Source organism: Cheilinus undulatus, linkage group 2 (assembly GCF_018320785.1).
Source record: "Cheilinus undulatus linkage group 2, ASM1832078v1, whole genome shotgun sequence".
Classification (NCBI taxonomy): Eukaryota; Metazoa; Chordata; class Actinopteri; order Labriformes; family Labridae; genus Cheilinus; species Cheilinus undulatus.
Window position 1 is genome coordinate 49,862,045 of NC_054866.1, and position 17,987 is coordinate 49,880,031.

Below are 17,987 nucleotides of genomic sequence, written 5' to 3' on the forward strand. Positions count from 1 at the left end.
TTCAGCATGAGTGCATGGAGTGGCCAAACATTTCTTTAAAAAATTTTATAATGACACTGTTCTCAGTTCAGAATAAGTCTGAGCATGGCAGACTAACTGAGGTGCTCAACATCTGAAGGATCAAATCTATCCCATGGTCCGCTACCACAGTGGTTCTCAACCTTTTCAGCCCGCAACCCCCAAAATAAAGGTGCCAGGGACTAGGGACCAAGGAATGGGATTTACATTTTTAAGAACCCCCCCCCCCCATACCTGAAGGTGGTTAAACACAGCCATGCATATTTAAGAATAAAGATGGGTGTGTGTGTGTGTGTGTGTGGGGGGGGGGGGGGGGCTTAAAAATGTAAATGTAATTCCCTTTTGTTAAAAAATAATTAAACTGGGTTAAGAACGGCTAAAATGGAATGATAATGGTAAAAATGGTGGAAAAGGTGGTGAAATTGATTTTAAAGCAGCAGAAATGGGTAAGAAGTGGTAAAAATTTGATTGAAGAGGCAAAAAGGAAAAAAAAGAAAAAATGGGTTAAAGTGGCAAAAATGGGCATACATAGTGGTAAAATGGAGTTTTAAGTGGCTGATATGGCTTTAAATGGGCAAAAATGGGTGGAAATTTGGTGAAATGAGATGGAATAATTGATATACATGGAAAAAAAAGGGTTAACTGAGACAGAAAAAATAGGCAGATACCGGTTAAACTAGCAAAAATGGGCATACCAGATAGTGACATGGTTAAAATGGGAACCATTGGGTGTAAAAAGTGGTTAATAGTGACAATAATGAGTCAACAGAGGCAACATGTGGCCAAAGTGGCAAGAATTAGTTTAGAAGTGGCAAAAACAGGCAGAAAAAATTTGGTGGAAAGAGTTGAAATGGACCAAAATAGGTGTTAAGTGTCAAAAATGTGTAAAAATTATGAAAAGGGGTTAAAATTTGGAAAAATTGGTGTAAAGTGGCAAGTGTCATTTGAAAATTATTCTTTGTTTTTTTAGGGGATCTGGAGACCCCCTCTCAGTGTCTCATGACCCCCAAGGGGGTCCCAACCCCAAGGTTGAGAACCACTGCTCTAGCAAAGTGGTTATTTGGTACAGATATAAAAGATCAACAACTTTAATTTAATAATAATAAAAAAAAAACAGAGCAGGTTTCCTGTTTTTGTACAGTTTTATTCTTTTTTATTCTCCAGAGTTGTTTGAAATAATCAAAATGACTTAAAAACAGATAAATTATGGCTCTGATACACCGGGGAGTGAAGACCACATTAACCAGCTCAGACTGGGCTGCACTACATCTGAACCCCCCTGAAACTGCTTTCAGGACTGATGTGCCCCACTTGTTGATGGTCATTTAAGAAGTACAGGTCTTTATTTATTTTGGTTAACCAGGGAAGAAGAAAAAGGATAAAATCCCACCTATTTAGGCTGCATGTAAAAGTCCTTGGAAACATCAGTTAAACTGATGAGTTAGAGCCTGAAATGACAAAAAAATCCAGACTCTAAAACAGTCACAGCCATTGATTAGTCTACGATAGTTGAACTTTAAAGTGGATGTGTTTTAAATAGAAACTCCCTGGTAGCTCCATATTAACTGGTTATACAAAATAAACCTGTGAAACTAACCACATCTCTTTCTGCAAGCGGCATATTTATTTATCTACCCGTCACATTAACACAGATCTTAGTACCAATAGTAGATTAAATTCACTTGTTTAAATTACATGTAAAAGCCCATCAAAGTACCATTACATGGTTAAACTAACATTTCAGAGCATGTTTAGTAACATCTCTTTGTTTTTTTGCTTACAGATTATTCTATTTATTGCTATTATAATAATAAAATGCTATAATGTATGTATTTTGTAATCTGATCACATCTGACACTTGTGTTTTCCTGTTCTGGTTTATAATTCAGCTTCTATATGTCCCTCGAACTTGAAATTATGAGTAGACTGTTAGTGATGGTTGGTGGCAGCATGAAGACTTGCTCATGGCCACTATAGAGGCTGATGTGAAATTATAATCAAAACCCATTCATTTAGCACAAAATGGCTCATTAGGAGCTGTTCACTGTAGTGACTACTATGCATGAAAGGGTTAAAAATACATTAATTTTTTTTTACTGTTATTTTCTTATCTAAGTGTGCTCAACAACTATGAAAAATAAAATCAATCCATGTACAAAGTTCGCCTGCTTTTCTTAGACAAGCGGTAGTGAAATGAAGACACCAGAGAGGTCTTTTTAGTTCAGCTCAGAGCGGGGGGTTCAGACGAGGACAGACACGAACAGCAGCAACAATTTCAGACGGATGATAGGAGTAAAGACTGATGTGTGCTTTGCATAAATCATGGTTCAGACTGATTCTGAGGTTTCTCTAAGCCCACTACTATCATTAAAGTGGTGCTACAGTAAGCTGGTGAAGGATTTAACAGCAAATTTTCATGATCCTTTTTTTTTTTTTTAACCTTAGCTTTTATTATTTTAAACCTTCATCTTTTTTGTTTGAAATATCATCATCAACTGTCTGGCTGTCTTATTTTGAAATTTGAAAAAGTAACCAATCATAGGGGACAGGACAGTGGATGGTGTTGGAAATCAGGGGTAGGAGGCACAAGTTAGAGTAGAACCTGTGCTGCCTGCTTGGAAAACTAACTTCTCCTGCTGCTCCCAAGGTGCTCCATGTAGTTTTTCACCCCCGGTAGCCAGTGGCAGCAGGTGAAGGGTGAAATTTCTCATGGATATAGACCATTTTAGTTCATTAGCTTGATGTTAAAACACAATGGAAAATACCATTTACAGGCTAACTGAATTATTGCTGTAACTTTAACTGAGGAAACAATCCATTTTACCATAACATACCTAAACAATATGCTCTCATTCTTATGAGTATATTTCTTAATCTCCATGGAAAGTTTAATGTGGTGGGTTCCAATTAATCTCAGAAGTCTGTAACTCCAGACGCAGTTGGATATGTCATCCTGAAGGCCTCCTGGAGCCAGAACTCCAATTGGGAAGAGCTTCATTAACCTCCAGTTATAATCCAACAACTACAATGCCATCAACTAAGATGGGATGTTGTTCCCAGATTTGACTTTCCAAGCTAAACGATAGTACATTATTCCATTCTGTGTACTAACAGAACAACAAGCATCAAATGTGGATAAATAAACTTCAGTTAACCCCCTTAAACAGAATGAAGACATTTATGGTTAAGACCAGTGGTTCTCAACTGGTGGGTCATGACTAGGAGTCTGAAATAAAACGGTGGCAAAAGTCCTAAAGCGCTTATTAGAAATGCATCAGTACGTTTAATTTGATCATTTTTTATTGTTAAAATGGGTTCCTTTAAATGTTTGATCAATATTTCAACTAATTAATCTCTCCTCTTGCAATAAATGCCTACTTTTCCCATGATAATGATGTAATTTCACAAGTTCTCTGGAAAACTGGAAACAATTGACACAGAATGATGGGGAAAGAGGGTATGCAATTTGTCAGTTTTGTCCCTTTTCATTTTTATATCAAGTGTTTTGGTCCAATCATGCTCCAAACTGCAACATATTCAATTTACTAAGCATGTTTTTTTGAAAACTTGGGTCACAATCTGTTGTAAGACAGACTGGTGGCCGGACCAGTTGAGAACCACTGGCTTAAAAAAATCAGTTATTTTATTAGATTTATTTTTAGGACTTTTCTAACTTTTTTGGAGATAGGACAGAGGACAGAACTAGAAACAGGGATGAGCAATCGGGGAATGGCATGTGGTGAAGGTCATCCGTGCCCCACACATCTAACGTTTTGATTTTAAATGCGGAGAAACAAAAGTGCAGTGCCTCGAGCCGACAAGTCTTTTACAGAGTAATAGTTTGGCTTGGTTTTTACAAATCAAACAGGGATGTGAATATTATAAATAATGCACCACTATCTCCACTTTGTAAAACAAGCTAATGAGCTCTGTGAGCAAGGAAAGAGAAAGATAAAAACAGGTAAAAACTGCACGTTGTGTCATGTTACATTGCATCTTGTGGACTTAACCTGACATGCCAGATTATCAGTTTCACATATCGATAGCATGGGATGTATTTAATATCCATCTGGGAGACACAGCATAGACGGTGCTTGGGAAGGGCACAAACCTCTCAAAAGGATTTGGAGGGTGATGAATGAATGTTCTGTCTGTTGCTTTCATTACAGGACTATCAGAGCAATGACATTTGATGTCATGGGCATCAAGTTAACTCCATAAAGTGGCCCCTAAACCATGCCCACAGGTACTGCCTCTTCCTCCTAAAATGATGCTGACTGGACCGGTCATTCTCACACTAAGGAACAAGCTTGAAGCTTTGAAAGATGGATCTGCTTTATGACAGATGTGGAACCTGTCCAATCCATCAGCACTGCATGGTTACTGAGGACGCACCAAGAGGAAACACTGAATAACTGGCCCTTGAGTTGCATGCTGTTTCGACATACTTGGTTTAAGAAATCTGTTGCCTAAAATTGTTGTCTGCTGTTCGTTGTTTCCATCCGAGTGGTTTTAAGTAGTCTTCACTTTAAAACAGTTTAAGGCCAGAGGTACTTCAACACTAAATAAACACAATAAAAACAACCATTAAACAGAAATCAAAGGGAAAGTTTTGAATAGATGTTTTGGAAATGTTGGGTAGCTATTTACATTGCAGGTGTCTGTTTTAGTCTGACACTTTAAGGTAAAATGAACAACCGTGGCAGTTGTTTAAACCCTTGGCTCTTGCAGAATTTGAATCTGAGTTCATCCAGTAACTGGATGTATTTTTATACCAGCAAGGAAAGGTCTTTATGTTTAGATTTGCAAAAAACAGTCCAAAACAAATATTCATACGTTTGCATCCAAATCAAAAACATGTGATAGTCATTTTCCGACATTGATCATTTATTAAAAAACGTCTGTAAACAAACACTGAAACAGGTTGTTGTCTTCTTTTTTTGTCGATGCAGTTGTTCTTTCTTTTGCACAGAAAATATACACCTTATGTTCAGAGACTCCAGGGAAAAACAAAAATAGTCAAAAACATTGTACCATCATAGCATTAATTTGACTTAGTCCTATAAAAATAGGAATAAGATTTGATCTCATCCTTCGTACTCCAGCATCCTTCATGTATCGTCTTAAGTTTCAGCATCATCACAGCTCACTTCTTATTATTTTTGCCTCCATCTTTAATCATACCATATAAAAAGGTTGACATGCACATTCTCTCCCTCACAGTCTCAGCGTCTAGCCCGCAAGCAGTGACGTTCCAGAGCCGCAGATGGAGCGAGTTTGGTAAATTGGATTATTCTGTATCAGTGCAAAATAAAAAACTGAGATGCTACTGTTTAAATCCAGCTTCTGAAGTCTTTACACACCAGTTACTCTAAAGGGAAAATATTTTCATTAGCATAAAGCTTTTTATGTGAATACAGCTGGGGTAAAAACTCATTAAAGTGAAATAACAAGAACAGAATCAGGTTTACTGTAGTTATCCTGCCCTTGTGTTATTTGAAACCTAATGGAGAATGTTCAGGAGCAGATATCAGGTGGTTTATTTGCATTATGGGTAATAAAGCAGCAAGACAATGTTTTTCTTTGCTCTGCCACAATATTTTTAAACCTTTTTTCACTTGAAAATGAAAATTAGCTGCCTCTCTTCCTTGTCTTTACTATTTTCATATCTGTTCCTCAAAGGACTCCAGCTTCACTTAGTGCAATAAATAAATTTAAGCAGCAGAGAAATAAACCTGCAGCCTTTGTCTGTTGTTGAGCCATCTAGGCACCTGTAGGCTGTGAAACACCTGCTCCAAAATTGACAACAACGATATATTAATCTCACAAAAAAGGACAGGAGTAAAACAACAGACCAGATAGGCTCAGTGACATAAGCCATTTCACTGGAAAGCTTCTGAAGTCAAACGACAGCAGAAACCGTACTGGATGTGCGGACTCCAAATGGCAACCTCTGGTGTTAAAAAAACAAAAAACAAACTGCAGTTCCTGGAGCCTCAACTTTTGGCTTATTGCAGAAGCCTCATGTTTCATAGACATGTTTAAATACATTTATTTACCTAAGAAATAAACATGTTAACAGATTGGTTAAAACATAATTTGTATCTGAATGGTTCATGTCAGGTCTAACGCCTATTGCAGACTTGGGTGCGTGTTTGCTGCACATCTTTGCAGCTGGTTAGCTTTGGCTAGCGCTGTCACAGCTTTCATATCAGTTGCCTGCACGTTGGCTGCATCTCCCAGCCATCACAAGTTTGTCTCTTTTCAGATGTTTTATCTCCATGTTCTCCACAGAGAGGCCAAACCAGGCTTTTACTTTGAAAAGTAAAAACAAGTGAAAACAACTGTACAGTGTTTCTCTTGCCTGTGACATATTCTACTAATGTGGAGACAGAAAGCTCACATGATTGTTGAAGTTTAGAGTTTAGAATCATCAGGAAATAGATTGCAAACATTTTACACCACTGTGGACATTAATATCTCCTAAAACAAGGTAAAAATTGCTCCCTAGTTGTAATTTTCTGTCTATTTTGCCTGAGAGACACAAGTGGCTTGCAGAAGAACAGGCAAGCCTGCTGTTCTCTTGAGTCTTTATGCATGGGAAGAACATTAGGCCCATGAGATGTGGTGGTCACTTGGGCAGTCTGAAAGTCTGGACATGCTCACGTACATGGGGAGCGCCTTTAACCGCTAGGCGACCGGCTCCCCAAAAGGATCCAGATTGAACTTGTTAGCTGGCTAGTGGGGTTAAAAGTGTGTCCCATGCACCAGAGTTTATGGTAATGGACAAAGAGGAGTATAAAAAAATTGACATAACCTTGAATAATTTATGCAGATAAAGAAAAAGCTACAGAGACAAAAACTGATGTTTGTACCAGGTGGGCACATTTATAGAGTCTAACAGTGTTTTCTTGGCTTTTGCAGCCAGATTTGAGTGGAAACTCCATACTTTTGCCTTTTGGCATCAGATTGTTTTTCAACATTGGAGATTGCCTCAAACTTAGTACAAACATTTAAATCCAGGAAATATTTTTTTCATGTTTCACTTGTCTTGGAGTCAAAATAGCTGGGCAGAAGTTTGGAAAACCTCCCTGACATCAGTGTGCGACAGTGTAAGTGTAACCTGATCTTTGAGTCGTAACACGACTAGAAAAGCGCCATACAAGCTCAAGGCTATTTACCATTTTATACCAATGACGCACTCAGTCCATCGGTGGCTCTGGGCTCGACAGTCTGTCCTTATTTAATTAATAATGATAACCTATAACGCACAGCTCACACTGCAGACACAACAAAGTACCAAACCTCACCGCCTCCATGTCAAAAACTACAGAAGATTACGCTACAATCAACTGAATCAACATCCCAGCATCCCCTGTGTAACAAACACACGCACAAACACACACACACTCAGACACGTTGATTTAAAAAAAGTAGGATAAAATAAAAAAATAGCAAATGCACTTTGAGAAAAAAGAAAACAAAACAGATTGAAACCTGTGAAAGAATGACAGGAAGCGTGGAAGTTTGAACGCACACATACACAGCTGTCAGTGGAGCGCTGGTTGGCTGTTGTGCAGAAAAAGACGAAATGATTCAGAAAAACTCCCATGAGTCTCGGGGCGCTGAGGAAGAACTCTGTCTCTCATATCAGATTGTTCATACTGGCTGCGGCGTTTACGTATCAGCAATGGCGTCACCTGATCACGGATCGACTGATGATGTCATCAATTAGCCCCCTGCTTTGAGTCCGAATCCAGCGGAGTGATGAGGAAAGACGTTACAGGAAGAACCTTCTTTTTTTCTCCCTGTGAGGAGAACGGGAGGAGGAGTGTGGAGGGGAGGAAGAGAAGACTGAAGGCATTTGCTGGTTTTATAACCCTGCCAGCAGCCTTAATCAGCCTCTCGTCTACTGAGAAAACAAAAGAAGAAAGAGCAGAGAGAGGATGGAGGGATGAAGAGAGAGACTGACAGATGAAATAATGAGTGCAAAGCTTGCTAACGGTTGTTCTTGGCAGCCTCCTTGGCAGCCACGATGAGAGGGGTCAGACTGGAGAGAGGCTTCGCCATCTTCAGAAACTGATGCTGAGAGAGAGAAGAGAGGAGGGAGAAATGGAGGGGAGAAACAGGGGGAAAAAGGGGGAGGAGAAGGGGAAGGAAAAGAGTGGTAAGTGAGGGAGGGATTGAGGTGGAGAAAAGAGAAATATGTCAGTTCACGGTTCAAAAATACAGAAACAGATGCTGATTAAAAGTTGGTTAATTTTCAGCTTTTTTTATGGCCCCCTTATTTGCACTGAAACCTATTTTGACTTCAAATAAATATCTCTATGCCAAACAGCAGAAAAATCCACATTCAGCACTTAAAATCATCCCCAAACCCAGTTTCTGCTTCGGCTTAAAGTAACCAGGAATCCGACCATACAGAGCCATGAAACTGCTTATCAGCTAACTGTTAAAAAGCTTCTGAGTTTCTGGTTGTAGAGGTTCTCTGAATAAAATGACTGTAATGCCTACATGTTTAATGACACATTTTTGTGAAATTCCCTAAAAAACAGCTGAAAGTCTACCCTCCTGTCACACAGAGAAAATTTTATTTAAAACTCATTGTGGTGTTTAACAGGCAAAAAGCTTGTTTTGCTGTCCAAATACTTTCACAGACCTCCTTTTGAAACATTATAGAGTGCTGTCTCACCTCAGAGCTCTGAGTCATCACGTCATTACCAAACTCATGTAGGTGTTCTGCAACACCCCTACCTACGGGTCTCTGCACCCACATAAATCTGTCCATGAGCAGACAGCTGAAACTAACAGAAACACAGGGACTGCAGGAAAAGGTGCTCCAAAGCCTGCCTGAGTCAGGCTGAGAGCAGTCAGTTCATCAGCATCATGGATCATCTCTGTGGGCTCAAGATCAAAATAAACAAAACATGACATTCATGTGGTGTTTGTGTCCTTTTATATTTTCAATTTTTTTTTGTGTGTGTTTTCTGAATGTTTTTGATTCACCCTACTCTAAGTTTTGTGAACTTTTTTTGTGTTTTTACATAATTTCCCACAGTTTTTATGAACATGGTATGAGTTTTATTCATCTAACTGCATTTGTATATCTACTATTTTAAATTCGCTGTACTACACTTTATTAAACTTAGTGGGTTTTTTTGCTGATTGGATGACTTTTCAAGAATGAAAATGTTAAACTCCAAGACTTTGAGGGGGGGATTATGGTGCCTAAAAAGTCTCACACCTATGCATATTCAAAGTGCTTTGCATTAACAGAAGACATGAACACAAATCGCCTCTCAATAGAAATAGTCCAAAGCACAATTTTCCCAGACGGGGCACTATATAAATCCTGTGAAAATGTTGCTTATGGGTGATTGTTGTGTAAGTGAAGCATTATCCAAAGTTTACTGTAAGTATCATAAATATTTCTTAGTGGCCTTCACACATCTGAATGTTGTTCGACCTCATAGTCTGTTCGTCTGGGAAAGAGTCTGTCAGACTATTTCCATGGCAAAGCTAGCTGTGTTTGTGTTTCTCAAATATGCATCCATGCTGCACCCGTTTGTGTTGTAGTGATTTGCAACCATCTATTGTGTTAATGCAAAGCATTATGCATTAGCGTGAGACTTCCCAGCCACCGTAGGAAATACACAAATGCACGCTCTCACAGACAGCTGCTGTACCTGCAGAAGCTCCTTAGCCGACCCTCTCTTCTCCACGTCCATCTCCAGACATCTGTTCAGGAAATCTCTGAATGTCACCGACAGTTTCTCTGGGTTCTGCAGCTCTGGCGTCCCGTTGGTTGCTATGAGATACAGCGCCTAGGCAACATAAACAATAAACAAGTCAGCTTAAAGGCCTTAGGCAAAAAAACATCCTTCAAACATGTCTACATGTAGGTATTGAAGCCTTCGATTTGAGAGCCATCCAGTGGAGATAAGAGGAATTACACCAAGGCAGTTGGTGCAGTGCTTATAAAATAAGAGTAGTATTTTTATTTAGCAAATAAATTCATGCAGTCACAGTGAAAACAGCACAACATGATCATTTAAACAAACACTCTTTGCATTCAGGCTGAAATATTTTTGCTAAAATATTGTTGGCAAACAAAAAACTAAAAAACTAAAATATGAAAATATTAATACATTAAAACAGTAAACACAAACAAACTCTTCTGTCTAATTCTGTTTTTTGGGAACCTATAGAGAGAGACATGACTGGGAACCCACATTTGATTCATACCCCTATGTTCTGATTTACCAGCTTTTATTTCAATATTCAGAAAATGAGCTTAGCTTTGTTTGTAGCTCCTCACATCAAACTTAAATATTGTGATCAACCTCTCTCCTCTACCATTAGTAAACATGGCCTCACCCTGAGTGGATTTTCGTTCAGGTACGGCGGCTCGCCCTCCACCATCTCAATGGCCATGATGCCCAGAGACCAGATGTCCACTTTAGGTCCGTACGCTTTACGGGTCACGACCTCCGGGGCCATCCAGTACGGAGTTCCGACCATGGTGCTGCGTTTACTCTGCTCAGGAGTGATCTGAGCGCAGAAGCCAAAGTCAGCTGGAGGAAGAGAGAAGATTGAATGAGTCAAGAGTAATATATCATTAACTCCTAAAATCTGGGAAATACTGAAAACATTATGGATCACACAGAAATCATCTACTACTTCAGGCTGAAATGGGAAATTCCCTTAGATACCTGTTTTTAGAAGTGATGCAAATCTGCAAAACTGCAGAAAAAAACCTTAATAAGAAGCTTTAGTTTTAAGTATTTGCTTTCTTAAAGATTATTTAAAGGCTTTTTGCATTTATTGGACAGGACAGCTGAAAAAAAACAAAAAACAAAAAGCAAAAAAAAAAAAAGAAAATAAGGGGAGAGAGTGGGAGAAGATATCCACCAAACAGTGCCAGGATCATGATTTGATCCCACAGCTGGTGCAAAGAGGACTGTAGCCTTTGTTTACGGGCACCTGCTCTACTAGCTGAGCTGAACTGACCCTGTGTTAACAACTCAAGTTTAAATCTAGGCTTTAAAATAGCTAATGTCAGTCATTATCCCAAAATATATAAATTCCACATGCTGAGAGTTGTCAGTCCATTGCAGCAGCTCCAACTCTAAATGCCAGAATTTCCTCTCTAGGGGTCAAAAAAGTATTATCTTATTTAAATTGTTAAAACCCTAAATCAGCTACTTGATATCAATAGTACATGATTCAGGTGAAGAATCAAAAGAAAATGATGGCTGAAAAAATAAGATTCAATTCATAAATTAAAAAAAAGGGTCAATTTTGGCAAATATTTGCTGTTTTAATAAAATAAAAATAAAAAGATTGCAACAAACAATGCAGCCAAGACACTCATTTCTACTTCCTTTCACTGCCCGTCTTTAGTAGTGGTCACAATACAACCAGAGCGCCCCCTGCTGGCTGACATAAATACCTACAACAACAACCCAATGTGCTGTGCTATATTTGCAACTACAAACCATAAAGAAGTGATAAATTATTTAAAATAAAGTTATGTGTGCTGTGCAAGACTGACTGAGCTTGACGGAGCCGTCCATGCCCAGCAGGATGTTGTCACTCTTGATGTCTCGATGGATGACCTGGTTGGAGTGGAGGAACTCCAACGCCTGGAGACACTACAGAGACAGATACAGACAGACGCAGTGACACAGAGACGTGTTATTTTTAGAAGCTTTTCGGAAGGTTTGACTGACCCACATATCAAACTGAGCCTTCACCGAGGGGGCATCCTGTCTCTTACCTCTCTGCACACAGCGGCGATCTGGGCTTCATCCATGCAGGTTTCTGTGACCACGTCGGTCAGTGAACCTCCGGCCAGGTACTCCATCACCACCCACAGCTCGTCACCCACCAGGTAACTACGGCAAGCATCAATACATATGAGTTCTCCATTCAAATGAATGTGGGACATTCTATCAGACAATTAAAAAAAAGAAAAGTTTAGGAGGAGAAGGGACCACAGACAGCTCATCTTCCAGTGGGTAACTTTATTCTAAACACAGTTTGATTTATAAGACCCTCATCTGTGGTGAACTGATCTTGTATAAAATAAAGTTACTCACTGAACACTTTTTTTTCTGTGATTTGGTTTTCTTGTCCTTCCCCCGTTCGCATTTTAACTGGGTGTGCTTGAACTAGTTATCTCTTCTAACTTTGAATTTTGGCTTTAGAGCCACAGCATCTCACTATAATAAACTTAAAAGAAGTATTCAGAGACAGGATGCATTTTTAAACTGCTGCTCTGAATAAAAAAAGAAAATTCTAAAAGTAGAGTCTGAAAAATTCATACATTTTTTTAAGTGCAATATCTTAAATTTTCACAGGCCTTTTTTTTTTTTGTTCATTTTCTGATTTCTAAATGTTATTATACTTCTGCCTTAAATATTCAATTGTAAATCCCTTTGTTAAGGCCAGATTAACATGAATAATCAGCATAATAACAATTAGATAGCCTCCTTAAAAGTAAGAGTAGTTTTTGAATGACATTTCCCTGTGTCTCACTTTCTGTCATTATACTGTATTCTTGTTGGGGACTGTGGTAGAGCTGGTCATGTCTCAACCAGAAACTTGTGAGTTTGATCTCTAGCTGCTGCAGGTACATGTTAATTAATTAATCAAATTTTTATAGCATCAATATATATAACTACTGTTATCTGAGTGTATGTTGCAAAGACAGGGGGTCTAGACCAGTGGTTCTTTAATGGTGTGGCAAGGCACACTGGTGTGCTGTAGGAGTTTGCTAAAAAATGTTATCATTAAATCTATACAAAAACTTAAGTTATCGTGACACAGTGTTAATTTCATCAACTAAAACTCTGACTAAAAATGTTCATCAACAACCTTTTTTCCATGACAAAAACTAGACTAAGACTAACAAAAGTAGATCTGTGATAACAAAACTGACAAAAAGTAAATTTAGTTTTCATCAAGATGACTAAAACTAGACTAAAATGTAATGTAGTTTTCGTCAAAAATTTCATTCAAAATCTGTGATATTTCTCCACTGTGGGTAAATGTGTCAAAAACAATGTAGCTGTAGCTTTTCTGCCTCTCAGCTGTAGAAAGCAGGGACCCCAGGTTTGGCAGAGTGCAGAGAACACACTACCATGATTTGGTACCAGATTAAGGCAAAAAAATAAATGCTTGGACTAAAAGTAAAGACTAAAATGTAAGGACTTTTTATGGACTAAAACTACACTAAAATGTTTCTGAGTTTTCATTGACTAAAACTAGGCTAAAACTAAAACAGGTAGAAATGACTAAAATGTGACAAAAACTAGAAGACATTTCATCTAAAGACTAAAATTGAGACTAAAATTAAAAATAGCTGTCAAAATTAACACTCTTGTGACATGTTTAACGAGGCCAATATGAGTGGATTAGGATATGGTGGGCCTTGAGATTTTGGCTTGATTGTAGGTTGAAAAAAGTGTTTAAACCACGGGTCCATACTGTTTGCTATATTGTTTGCAAAGCTCCAACATGAATCCATGAACTCAGCACAAAGGAGAATTAAGCAAAACTATGTTAGAAAGGAAAAACTTCCTGTTACCGGGCAGAAACCCTAAGCAGGAGCAGACTCATGATAAACAGCCATCTGCTGAAATTGTGCTGGGAGAGATGCAGAAATCAGGAAAAAAAAGCACTGCAACTATGGCCAATATGATAAATGTATGGCTGCCCTGGCTATAAATACAGTCTTTTTAGGATATGACTATAATATCATTTATGATGGAAATAATATGTGAAGAATTGGCAGTACTAACCATGTCTGATAGAAGGTTGAGCATTTTAATATTAGCACTTAGCAGCTAAGCTGATGAAATGAAGAGGAGTGATATTGGTAATTAAAGTGATTAAATTTGAGCTGCTCCGAGATTCATTTTAACTACACTAGGAACAATGATACAGCTAGGCTGATGTAGGTTGATACAGCAGTTGTAGATGGGTGGATGGATTAATTAGAAAAAATAATGGCAATGAAACAAATAAAATCATAGCAATTCAAGTTGAGCAGTTCTTAGATTCACTTTAACAATTAATGTGTCCTTGGGAAGTTCACTAAACCCCAAACTGGTTCCTAGTGTTGTGTCAGTGACCTGTAAATGTGTACTGATATGTATGAATGGGAAAAGTTGATACTGATGGCAGATCTCCAGAGCAGCCTTTGCCAGTGATGTGAAGAGAAGTGAAAGAGTAAGAGTGACCCGTGGTGAAAACAGTCCTTTGAGTAGTCAGATGACCAGAAAAGAAACAGTGTTTTTTTTGTAATTTTGCCTGTAATTTACCTTGATATTAGTATTGATTTTAAGAGAAAAAAGCTCTCTTAGATAGCTGCTCTATGCTGGATGATTAGGATCTTCTACTTAATGGAACCATTGTGAAGAAACTGACATCTAACGTTGATTAATCTCTAAACTGAAGAGCTAAAAGTGTAATTATTAAGCAATAAAAACAGAAAAGCCTTTGACCTGGTGTTTTATGGCGTTAAAGACAGACTGCATGTATTTATCACCTCAGTTAAACCCACTAACACACACTACATCACTGACAGTGAAAATGTAGTTTCCAGGGTGCTGACAGCATCGTCTCCTCTCTCCTTTATGCTCCTCCATGTCTCACAAGACAAACAGGTAACCACAGCAACCAGACACCTCCCTCCTACATGTCCAGCCGGTTGGCATGGCGACAGGTGAACTGGACAGCCTCTCATCGTGGAGCTGTCTCCACAGCTCGTCTTCTCACTAATATTTACAGTTTTTTTATAATAGTCCTGGAACATTTCAGAGACGTTCTCCAGGTTTCCAGGGAAGGTTTGGGAACTTCACATTTGGCTGGTTTTACAGCAGACTGTGTTGTTCTTGTTTCACACATTTACTGTTTAAATATTTTCATTTGTGGGATTGGCAGCATTAACAGAAGGATACAAGCAGAGTCAAAACTAAATATAACCCTCAAACTTTTAACGCTGCGGCCTCCTGCACAGTCATCAGCTGTGGTGAAGATGAATCAGCTGCTCTTATATTTGATAGAACTTCTTCATACGTCTCCCACATGTACATTCCCACAGGCTGGACTTAAACCTGGCCCGCCCGCGTACATGGGGCATGACCCACTGGTCAATCTGCACCCCTTGTTGTCCATTGTTAGTGTTTATGGACTGTCCTGTGAACACTTACTGTAGGTTAATAAGGGATACTTCGATTGTGAAATGTAACTAACATTTCTCACTTTGTGAATTATTTTGAGTTGTTTCGGTCAGATACGGCTCTCTAACATTCTGCCACCGTTTAAAAGGATTGAAAAGAGGAACTGTTGCATTCAATGTCAACATGTGAGAATCTAAGAATCTAGAGAGCGATGGTGCATGAACATTTATGTCTCACCTGTCCAGGTAGTTGACAATGTTTGGGTTCTTATTTTCCCTCATCACCAGAATCTCGTTGATGATCAGCTCCTTCTTTGGCTGTTGCTGCAGGTTCATCTGTTTGATGGCAACCTGTCAGAAAAGAGACAGTAGGAGAGAGGTGTTAGGGGAAAAGTGATATAGAAAAGGTCGACAGTTACATTAAAACGAGGAAATTAAGACAGGAAGTAGAGGACAAAGGATAAAAAGAAATGGAGACAGCTGATAGATACTCGGACAGAAAAGGGGAGGCTGGAGAAAGTTGTCAGATGTAAAATTATATAAAAAGGTAGACAGTTAAATTAAAATGGGGATATTAAGACAGGAAAGAGAAGAGGACAAAGGGATAAAAAGAGAATGGTAAGACATGGAGACAGCTGAAAGATACTCTGACAGAGAAGGTGCTGACAAAAGAAGGGGAACTCTGAATCCAATGGCAGTAAAATGAAGAGAAGTCTGAGAGACATTCTAAAATGAACAGAGACTAATCCTTCCAAAGTGAAACTGAGAAGGATTAGTCTGAAGGAAAAACTGAGCTCCTTTAAATGAACTGGGACGTCACAGCGTCTGAAGTCAGACTAAAATCCAGTTACAGCTGCAGAATTCCCACAGAGAAACTCCAGCTGAGCTCTTTTTATTCCTTTAAGTCTCTTTTTACTTTATCTGATTGAAGACACACGGCCTGGATAAACTTAAATTTACTTTAAAGTTTCTGTTAATGCTCAAGCATTCAGCATCCAAACCATAAAAACAAACTCTGTTTGAACTTTTTTAAATGTAACATTAAAGAGTAAATTCTGAGACTGGGTAGAAAAATTAATTTAAAGCATTCCAGCGTCATGGTTTGGTCTTATTTACTTTGAACTTGAAAGGATTTTCAGCTAAAGCTGGGCTGAGAAATTCATGTAAAGTCATCCTCTTTGTACAGGGAGTGAACTTTTAACTCTTGTTTTGCCAAAGTTGACTGGTCCTTAAACCTTCAGATTGTGGGAGCTTTAATTTAGTTACTGAGCTAGATAAAGCCATTCTTAAATTAGGAGTTAAAATAGAGTGATACTATGAAACCTTGTTTGGGTGAACTCCTGAGTGTCTGATGTCCTGGTTTCACTGAGTTTGGTTGAAACCAACCTTAAATACGCTGCAGGGCCAATACGAAACATGATAATCTACAGAGGTCCACCAGAACCCTCAAATATCCATATCATTACCTCCTTATTTTTACATTACATGATGCCATCATAATGGAGTCTAATGGCCTAAGACATTTCTTTCATAAAAATTTGTCAAATAGATTATTGTTAATCTTGTGTTAAGTCTCTCCTGGTTGAAATGGCATCTATTGACCTTTTGTTGGACTGCTGCATCTGAACAAATATTTAAACACTAGTTCCTTATGCGAAACTACTGCAGTCCCCTCATCCTCAACTATATTTTATTTCATACAAATGGAGCTCAGCAAAAGTTCAAGCAGGACTGTTTCTGTTCATTCTTCCCTCTTCCCACTCTGACGATCAGCTGATTATGGGTGTTCACTCTCCTAAGAACTCAGCTAATCAGATTCTGCCACAACCCCGTTTGACCAGTCATCATGCACCGGGGTCAGGTCATTCTCTCTCTCACAGTCAGCTAGATGCTGCAACCCTCCTCTACCCCAGCCACCTCCATTCAATTATTCAGCATCTAGTCCAGATCCCTACAGATCTCCTGCATTCCTGGGCAGCTTCTCAGAAGTCTACTCCTCATCCTACGTCTCTCAACACCACCACCAGTGTCTAGACTCTGGGGGGGGGGGGGGATCCTATTCCTGCCGTTTACTTCACTACCCCTTCAAGTGGAGTCTAATCGCCAAGGACTTTGCCAAATTCTCTTTCATTCAATTTGTAAAATAAATTACTGTCAAACTCATATTAGGTCTCTCCTGGTGAGGAAATATTAACATGCTAGTATGACACACAATACCTGAGAAATTGGTCTAAGAAAAAAAAAAAGAAAAACCTCTTTATGTAAGAACCGGCTTTGCAAACTTGGCTGCAGACTCACTTCCTTAATAATAAACTTCCATGTACCAACATGTCTTAGAAGAATAGTTGGCACTCCCCTCAAACCAGTAAGGAGTGGTGATGAAAAAGTAGGAGAAAAATGTTAAGTAAATGGAGAAAGCCTACCTCCTGTCCTGTAGCGATGTCTATGGCTGTGTACACGGTCCCAGACGCCCTGAAAAAAACACAACAGTGATTTCAGTTTAACTTTGATGCAGAATGTAATCATTTATCCCTTTACATGGACTCATAATTTATATATTTTTTAATCCCTTTAGTAGCAGCTATGTTCACACAACAGAAGCATTTACATAAACAATGGGACAGCTCTTTAATCCTCCTGAGTCACAATCAATTGGTACTAGATTTTGTGAGAAGTTGGAGTGAGATGATCTTAAAACACAACAAGAAATACTGAAAAATTAATGTAAAGAATGCAGGCAGGGGTAGGGAGGTTCAATCCTCTGACTGGTGAAATCTCCATG

General features: G+C 38.8%; 1 protein-coding gene across 3 annotated transcripts in view; it reads right to left on the minus strand.

Annotated features, from left to right (window-relative positions):
- Window positions 1-1,182: 1,182 nt before the first annotated feature.
- pak1 (p21 protein (Cdc42/Rac)-activated kinase 1) overlaps window positions 1,183-17,987 on the minus strand; it is a 104,372-nt gene continuing 87,567 nt past the window's right edge. For all 3 annotated transcript variants that reach the window (XM_041802454.1, XM_041802461.1, XM_041802444.1), the window contains 7 exons: window positions 17,629-17,677; window positions 15,444-15,556; window positions 11,798-11,915; window positions 11,573-11,672; window positions 10,396-10,592; window positions 9,705-9,842; window positions 1,183-8,103 (listed from right to left, as the gene is read on the minus strand). In XM_041802454.1, coding sequence (XP_041658388.1) covers window positions 8,017-8,103; window positions 9,705-9,842; window positions 10,396-10,592; window positions 11,573-11,672; window positions 11,798-11,915; window positions 15,444-15,556; window positions 17,629-17,677 — 802 coding nt within the window. In that variant the 3' untranslated portion in view covers window positions 1,183-8,016. The remainder of the gene's footprint in view (window positions 8,104-9,704; window positions 9,843-10,395; window positions 10,593-11,572; window positions 11,673-11,797; window positions 11,916-15,443; window positions 15,557-17,628; window positions 17,678-17,987) is intronic.